Source organism: Colobus angolensis, unplaced genomic scaffold (assembly GCF_000951035.1).
Source record: "Colobus angolensis palliatus isolate OR3802 unplaced genomic scaffold, Cang.pa_1.0 Scaffold361, whole genome shotgun sequence".
In the NCBI taxonomy this organism is placed as follows: Eukaryota; Metazoa; Chordata; class Mammalia; order Primates; family Cercopithecidae; genus Colobus; species Colobus angolensis.
The window spans coordinates 149,724-159,385 of record NW_012116944.1 but is presented as its reverse complement, the minus strand read 5'-3'; the positions used below and the strand labels follow the sequence as shown (position 1 = coordinate 159,385).

Sequence of the window (9,662 nt, the reverse complement as noted above, 5' to 3'; positions counted from 1 at the left end):
GGGAGGCTGAGGCAGGAGAATGGCGTGAACCCGGGAGGCGGAGCTTGCAGTGAGCTGTGATCCAGCCACAGCACTCCAGCCTGGGTGACAGAGTGAGACTCCGTCTCAAAAAAAAAAAAAAAGAAAAATTGCAATCATGTCAAGGCTCTTTTCTGATCACAATAGAAATCAATAGCAAGAGAAACCTTGGAAACTATGCAAACACATGGAAATTAAACAATATGCTCCTGAATGACCATTATGTCAATGAAGAAATTAAAAAGAAAATTTTAAAAATTTCTTGAAACAAAAGCAAATGGGAACACAACACACTAAAACCTACGAGAGACAGCAAACATAGTACTAAAAGAGGAGTTAATAGCAATAAATGCCTACATCAAAAAAGCAGGGAAACTTCAAATAAACAACTGAATGAGGCAGCTTATAGAATTAGAAAAGCAAAAGTAAACCAAACTCAAAATTTATAGAAGAAAATAAATAGTAAACATCAGAGTAGGAATAAATTAAATTGAGACTAAAAATGTACTACAAAAGATCAACAAGACAAAAAGTTGGTTTTTGAAAAGATAATCAATAAGCTTTTAACCAGACCACCTAAAAAAAGAGAAGACCCAAATAAATAAGACCAGGGATGAAAACAGAGACATTACAAGTGATACTGCAAAAATTCAAAGACTCATTAGAGACTGTTATGAGTAACTACTATATGCCAAAAAATTGGGAAACCTGTCAGAAATGGATAAATTACTAGACACATAAAGCCTACAAAGATTTAATCATGAAGAAACAGAAAACGTTAATAGACTATTAATGAATAACAAGACATAAGTAGTAATAAAAAGTCTCCCATTAAAGAAAAGCCCAGGACCTGATAGCTTTACTGCTGAAATCTACCAAGCATTTTAAAAAAAGAACTAATATTAATCCTACTTATATTATTCCAAAAAAATATTGAGGGAACACTTCCAAACTCATTCTATGAGGCCAGTATTACCCTGATACCAAACCCAGGCAAAGATGCACACACACACAAAAGCAAACTACAGGCCAATATTTCTGATGAACATAAATGCAAAAAATCTTCAAATACTAGCAAACCATATATAACAACATATTAGAAAGATCATTCATCATGATCAAATGGGAGTCATTACCCAGGGATGCAAGGATGGTTCAACACATGCAAATGAATCAATGTGATACATCATATCCACAGAAAAAAGGACAAATCCATATGATCATTTAATTCATGCTGAAAAAGCATTCAATAAAATTCAATATCCTTTCATGGTCAAAAAACTAGTATAGAAGGAACATACCTCAATACAATAAAAGCCGTAAACAACAGGCCCACAGCTAGTATCATACTCAATGGGGAAAAACTGAAATCCTTTCCTCTAAGATCTGGAGCAAGACCAGGACACCCACTTTCATCACTTGCATTCAACACAGTACTAGAAGCCCTAGCCAGAGCAATTAGACACGAGAAAGAAATAAAGAGCATCCAAATTAGAAAAGAAGTAGTTAAATTATCCTTATTTGCAGATGACAAAATCTTCTATTTAGAAAAACATAAGGACTCCTCCAAAAACCTATCAGAACTGATAAAACAAATTTAGTAAAATTCAAGATACAAAATCAACATATAAAAATCGGTATCATTTCTATGTCCCAACAGCAAATGGGGAAAGGGGAACCCTCATACACTATTGGTAGAAATGAAAATTAGTACAGTTACTATAGAGAAAAGTATGGAGGTTCCTCAAAAAACAGAATGCTATATGATCCAGAAATCCCACTGCTGGGTATACATCCAAATAAAATAAAGAAAATCAGTATTGCAAAGTGATATTTGCACTCCCTTGTTTATTGCAGCACTATTCATAGTAGCCAAGATATGGAATCAACCTGTGTCCATCAGCTGATGAATAGATAAAGAAAATATACACACAATGCAATATTATTCAGCCACAGAAAAGAATGAAATCCTGTTTTGTTTTGTTTTTTTTCAAAAACATGGATGGAGTGGGAGACATTATCTTAAGTGAGGTAAGCCAGGCATGGAAAGATAAATTTAGCATATTCTCACTCATATGTGGGAACTGAAAAAAAACTGAACTCAGGGAGATACAGAGTAGAATGATGACTTCAGGAGGCTGGAAAGAGTGGGGATAAAGAGGGGATGGTTACTTGGCACAAAAATACAGTTAGCTAGAAGGAATAAGATCTAGTGTCTGGTAGCACAAGAGGGCAACTATAGTTAACAATAATTTATAGTTAACAATATATTTCAAAAGAATTAAAAGAGTGGAACCGGAGTGTTGCAAACACAAAGAAATGATCAATGCTTGAGGTGACACATAACCCAATTACTTTGATTTGATCATTACACATTATATAATTGTATCAAAATATCACATATACCCCATAAATATGTACAATTATTATGTATCCATAATTATAAATTAAAATATTCTTATTACCTTCTGATAGTTTCCAAGAACATGATTTGTTCCTTTTCCTTAACACACACCCTTTTTTGAAGCTAAAAATAAGCATTCTTGGGCTCTCTATATAAGAAGCATTTCAAGTTGGAATAGCAATGAAAGAGATGATCTATGCAGTGTTGTTTGCAAGCAACTGATCACAACCAGTTACAGATCTATGTGTTCCTTCTCTCCTGCCAGTGTTTTACTTGACTGGACTTTGAGGGCAGGGGAATGAGATGATCTAAAACTACGGAGTGTCAGATCAGTCTTCTTGTCCAGCTCTGCCACAAACCTCATTGGAAAGACCATTCAGTGTGTATTTGGGCTTTCCTTCCTCATCAGTGTAATGGCAGGGATAGACATACAAGACTCCAACTTGTCCCTTCAGTTATTTGAAATCGGTGGATTTTTAATTTGCTGTGGCTTCCACTGGCCACTAAATTTGGCGCAAAGCTGAACATGACTTTTCTTACCCCTCATGTCACTCTATTATCTGCTAAAATTTTATCGCTTTATTAGATCTCAAACTTACACCTACTTGATATTTTTACATGTACACTTAGCCTCTTATTTTTTCTTTTAATATTTAGTGTCTGCATTTGATTCAGAAAGATATTTTTCAGCCCTATCAAATTCAAAAGTAGCTTAGAATTAGGAAATTGTTCCTAGCAGGAGTTTATCTCACCAGCTGCTGTCTCGTAAACCTGTTTAGTAGAGTCATATTTCATAGAGCTGCCTTTTAGATTTTTACTTTGCATGGCTTAATTCCACTTCTCATTATGTCCCATTTATAGCTCTTTCGATCTGTAACTATACTCCAATCCACTAGAATTCTCAAGCTGAAATAACATTTTATACCCCCCCGCCCCGATTTATAAAATACATTTTATAGGCAGTTGCAATTTAAGATCAGAGTTGAACCAAAGCCAATGTGAAATCCCTTGGGAGGAGACGCCAAACTCAATCACTTGAAACTTAATCTCAATTTTCCCTCTTTTTCTGTCTTTCCTTTCTCTTTCTTCTTCCTTCCTTCTTTTCTTCCTTCCTTCCTTCTCTCTTCTTTCTTCTATACACACACACTTTCATATTTTCAATTACAAACAGAATTGCAAAACGTAAGAATCAAACTAGCACTAAAATCAAGGTACTACTTTTGTACGTATATTAAAGTTATATGAATGTTATATGAATCGGTATTTTCTGGAACAGGAGACAGTAGAGCAGTAAGGTATCTACATATGCATCTGACCCTCTGAGAAGCTCTGCTTAGCCCCCACCTGCCTAATGAGAGCTTAAAAACCTGCCTTGGACAAAGTTGCTTGACCTCTTCTACTGCTCTGCTTTGCTGATGCTTCGATCTGTGTTCAACTTTGCATCTTGGCCCCACTGTTCTCCCACCTCATTAAATGATAACATTGTCCAGTCTTGTATTCCTTAATTTTTATTTTTTTTTTGAGAAATGAATCCAAACATTCTTTTACTTACACTAGTTTCTCACAGTGTGCAAAAGAAAGAGGAAGATGATAAGGAGAAAGCAAAGAAGAAAAAGGAAAAGAGAATGAAAAAGAAGAGATAGACTACTCTTGGCATTTCTTCCTTAATATTTATTTTACTTTTGATTTTTGATTTTTTATCTTATTCATTTTAAATTTTAAATATCTACTTACAGCAGATTATTTTTAGAATCAGATTAAAATTTTATTTTCCCTTATTACAAACTCATTTTTATTTTCTTTCTTGAGACAAACTGGCAGCCTATATTGCTTATTTTTATTTGCTTTTAAAAGCTGCTATTATTCTTTAGTACCCTGGGATACCAATGTGATGATCTCTCACTGGTTCTTGTAGATAGTTATACTCACAACATGCCTATGGCTTCATGGAAATCAACATTTGCCACAGCTGCATAGGAGCTTACTCAAATGGGTGACACTAAATCTAACTAAAATGACAATCAAAGTTCTGGCAAGACTATCAGGCAAATGAGTCAGAAGTTAAAATTATCATTAAAGTTGTAGGGGTCCTTTTAGAATCAAAATTTCTAAATGGTTTGTTTTGGAATTTGCAGTAGTTAGAAATGCTAATTTATACAGCAGAAGAAAACATAAATACATAATAGGGCAAATGTGCCTTACTAAAGCTCTTGTAAGCAAAATTTAGGGACCTTAGCAGACAGTAATACTAATATGACTCAAATTAGAAGTGTATTATAACCTCAAAAGTATCTTAATCTTCAAAAATGGACTTTTAACATCTTCCATGGAGAATGCAATAGCCCTGCTATACTCTGCTTTGATGAGACTACACTCAAATATTGTGTTCAGTTCTGGTCACCTCAACTTGAGATGGCACAGACATGTTGAAACATGCACAGGAGAGGGCGACCAGGTTGGTGAGGGGAACAATAGAAGGAGGTAGCAATGATATACCTGAAAAAAAATAAAATAAAACCAAGAAGTAATAGAAAAAGTATTTTTAAATATCTGAAAGATTGTCACACAGAAAAGGCAGATTTTGTTCCAAATACTATGTAGACTGTAGTCTTCCCATCAACTTGGTCAAATATACCAAATCTCGACTCAATGAGTAGAAGCTACAGGAAGTTCAATAACGTGAAGAATTTTTAAGACAGAATTGTCCAAATGTACTAGGCGGTTTAAGAATGAAAGAATTCTCATTATTTGAAGGGCTTGGGCACAGGAGATCCTAAGCAGATGAGATTCTAGCAGATGTTTCTTCAGACTGAGTGACCTTTAAGGAGTCCTTTTCAACAATTAAATTCGGCAATACCACAAAATCAAAAGCCATTTGATTCCAACAGCCCTGGACATACTAAAGTAAGGGCCAAAGATTTTAAAGAAAAGATGGATAAAATGAGAATTTAAAATTGCCAATTTCAAATTCCCAAGCTGAGATAAACACATTTCTAGTTAAGTAACGAGGTCAAGTAAGTTCAAATTTACACATTCAAAATCTCCGTTTTTGAAATTATTTGGTTAGTTATTCATATGTATAAGGCTGTTAGATAGTCCATTCAAACTTGGCCTCTCATCAATGGGGGTAATTTTGGACATTTTGTTAACGACCAGTACATTTTTAGGTCTATGATTGTCATACTATGATTTCTAACAATTTCATTTGACAAACATACTTTTGACATCATGTTTTCTGTGTGTAAACATCTATGTAAGAATATTATTTTTTCTTTTATCTTCTGCACAGAAGAAGTTACTCTGAAATGTATGAGAAGGCAAAGAAATATAATGACAGTAGGCATATTACTCTCAAAGTCCTAAAGACCGTAACAAATATTATCCATCTGGGGATAGAAGGGAGGTAAATGTATAGCTGATGTTTCAGAGAAAAAGAAAGAAAAGCAAGTAAAAGTCTTTAGCATTAATCAAAACAACATTTACAAACATTAAGCCAGATCCTCCAGGGACCCTAAATGACCACCAGGACATTAGCTTATTGGGGTGTGTAGTCCCTGGTCACAATGCATTATAGTGGGAAGTCATTGATTGGATAACAAAAAGACTGAAGTGGCTTCGGACCAGGTAGGCTTTCCCACTCTGTAGGTTCCCACTGAAATCTGTGCAACTCAAAGAAAGAAATCATATAAATTAAAATAGGGAAGATTACTTAAAGGCAAAAAAAGACTAGTAGCACTAAGACTAACCCAAAAGAAAGCTACTACATGAGAGGTGGCAAATGGAGGTCACAATAGGGTAGAATGTATTTGATGATCTCCTATCATTTGGGAGATTCAAATGATGCAAGAAAAACAGTTAAATATAATTTTCCCATGGTAAATATTTTGTTATTTCAGTGAAACTCCAAAATGTGTCATCTGTACAATATTTACTCACTATAAAAATGCTTGTTTTCCAATGGACCTTTTAAAGATGCCACTCATTGATATACCTGTATATCATGACCTGGTCAAAGTATTGGTTTTTAAGCAAGACAGAAACCAATTTCTGAAAACACATAAAGGATAGCTATAATAATATTTTGATCTCTTTCATTAAATCATTATTGAAAATTTCTATTTCAAAAGTTTTTTTCAGGTTGTTTTCATTATCAGTTCAAGATCAAAAGCTGCTTTTTCTACAAAGCTTAGCAGAATGGGCAAATCTTAGGGCATTTAAAAGGATTTCCTATAAGGAAACTTCTCTTGTTTTAAAAAATAATGTAATCATAAATACTAATCCCTTTTCTCTTTCTAGATTTCAGATGCAAACAATAAAAGCATCAGTATTCCGTTTGATAGAAACAAATAGAAGGCAAGTAATCCAGATAATTAGTGATACTTTTATATTTCAAAGTTAGGAAACGGGTTTAAGGAAAGAGGATTCAAAGAGACTGAAAAAGGAGAGCTAATACTACCAGATATACATTATTTAAATAATACACAAATTAATAGTCTCAAGATAATATGAAAAATTAGTAACTCAAGGAAATATTATATTTCAAAGATAAGAAATGAAAGATAAAGTTGGTAGTAGTTAAGTTTCATCACAATAAAAATTTACAAATACCTTCTTCAACATCTGAGATATATTCGCCATCACTGAGCATTTCAGGGGCATTGGCTTTACGAACTGCATGATTTAAGCGGACAATATAAGTGGATGAAAAATACATACTTTTGATATTACAACAAAACATTTCAATATTCCTGAAAAACATTTTTGCAATGGACTTTCTTCAGGAAGCAAACGAAATACACACTCACTTATAATTATTGTGAACTCAAAGAACATTTTCATACCTTCATCATCAGACATATCAAGAACTTCATTCATCGTTTCTGGAACATTCATTTTGTGCTTCTCTGTGACGGTCTAGTAACAAAAAAGCAGTCATTTTAGTGGGCCTTTTCATTTATCTCTGAATTAATCGGTTTCTTGTGGAATGCGTGTGTTGAATATCCTGAATCTCCCACGTGTAAAATGACATCAGAATTGTTGTCCCTTAGTGGCACAAAGGTTGTCACCATATACAAGAACACAGGAGTACACAGTGAAAGCATTCTAGTGGCAAAGCACCACAGCTTAAAAGATTTAGGTCTCTAATAAAGCTTTTCAAAGGAAAAGAGAAGATTCTGCCCCCCCTACTCCACTGCCGTACTGTTTCATGGTCGATGAATCTGCCACCCCATTCCATGAAAGGTCTTGGCTGAGGAAAAGCCAAATGAACTGCAAGAAATATGTGTCTGTTACTTGTGCCAAGCTTTCCATCTATTTTGTGTTCTCCTCTTATATGTAATTTTAAATTCCTAGGATAAATGAAAATATTAAAATAATATTTACAACAATAATCTTTACAACAATGTGTATGAAAAAATACTTTAAAGGTGATGCATTGGCAGATCATTTTAGCCTTCCCCAAAATCTAAAGAACAGTACGTTATGCAGCAAATGCCTACTGCCTCTTTTACTTGCTCTTTAATAGCTTAGATTATATCCATCCAAAAGACACTGTCAGCATCACTGATAAGAAATTCTTAGTGACTTTAGTTTAAAAGAGAGTTTTTTAAATTTTAATTCTCAGCATACGAGACACTAATGGTACAAGGGAAGACACACACACGTTTAAATAAGACAACTGAAAAAAAGCCAGATTGTTAAAAATAAAAAAAGGTACAAATTCATAGTTTCTTAGAGATAATACTTGGTAATGTGATTTCTACCCCTAGCCCCAATTATCCTGTTGAAATAAAGCATTATTTGATGTCTTTTCCAGCATGTAATACTGCAATGGAGCAGTTTTAAAAACAAACTTATTTTTAGAAGAGTTTGAGATTTATAGAATAATTGTGAAGATAGTATAGACAGGTCCTATATACCCCACACCAAGTTTCCCCATTATTAAAATCTTTATTAATTTTATTATTATTGAGACCGAGTCTCACTCTGTTGCCCAGGCTGGAGTGCAATGGCATAATCTCGGCTCGTTGCAAACTCTGCCTCCCAGGTTCAAGCGATTCTCCTGCCTCAGCCTCCCGAGTAGCTGGGATTACAGATGTGCATGGCCAAGCCTGGCTAATGTTTGTATTTTTAGTAGAGACGGGTTTTCACCACGTTGGCCAGGCTGGTCTCGAACTCCCAACCTCAGGTGGTCCACCTGCCTCAGCCTCCCAAAGTGCTGGGAATACAGGCATGAGCCACTGTGCCTGGCCTATTATTAAATCTTCTATTAGCCTGGAAAATATCACAATTAATGAAGCAACATTGATACATTATTATTAAAGTTTATATTTTATTCATTTTTCTTTAGTTTCTGCTTAATGTCCTTTTTATGTTCCAAGATCCCATCGAGGATACTGTATTACATTTAGTTGTGTCTCCTTAGTTTCCTCTGGGCTATGGCAATTTCTCAGACTTTCCTTGTTTTTTTAAAAAAATTAATGTAAAGTTCCAGGTTAAATGTGCAGGACATTGTGCAATGTCTGTGCAGGTTTGTTACATAGGTAAACAAATGTGTGCCATGGTGGTTTGCTGCACCTATCAACCCATCACCTAGGTATTAAGCCCCACATGCATGAGCTATTTATCCTGGTGCTCTCCCTCCCCGCCCCCAGGCCCTAGTGTGTGTCCTTCCCCTCCCTGTGTCCACGTGGTCTTATTGTTCAGCTCCTACTTATAAGTGAGAACATGTGGTGTATGGTTTTCTGTTCCTCTGTTAGTTTGCTGAGGATAACAGCTTCCAGATCCATCCGTGTCCCTGCAAAGGACATGATATCATTCCTTTTTAATGGCTACACAGTATTCCATGGTGCATATGTACCACATTTTCTTTATCCAGTCTATCATTGATGGGCATTTGGGTTGATTCCACATCTTTGCTGTTGTGAATAGTGCTGCAATGAACATACACATGCATGTATCTTTGTAATAAAATAACTTACATCCCTTTGGGTATACACTCATTAATGGGACTGCTGGGTCAACTGATATTTCTGGGTCTAGGTCTTTGAGGAATTGCCATACCATCTTACATAATGGTTGAACTAATTTACATGCCCACCAACAGTGTAAAAGCATTCCTATGTCTCCAGCCTCGTCAGCATCTGTTGTTTTTTGCCTTTTTAATAATTGCCATTCTGATTGGTATGAGATGGTATTTCATTGTGGTCTTGATTTGCATTTGACTTTCCTTGTTTTTGAT

At 35.0% G+C, this 9,662-nt stretch overlaps 1 protein-coding gene across 1 annotated transcript in view; it reads right to left on the bottom strand.

Moving 5' to 3' along the window:
• The window catches only part of ANK3 (ankyrin 3, node of Ranvier (ankyrin G)), a 272,063-nt gene that overhangs the window by 135,224 nt on the left and 127,177 nt on the right, over positions 1–9,662 (bottom strand). The window contains exons 22-23 of the mRNA XM_011953463.1: positions 7,264–7,336; positions 7,031–7,093 (exon numbers count right to left, since the gene is read on the bottom strand). Of these exons, the coding sequence (XP_011808853.1) occupies positions 7,031–7,093; positions 7,264–7,336 (136 nt within the window). The remainder of the gene's footprint in view (positions 1–7,030; positions 7,094–7,263; positions 7,337–9,662) is intronic.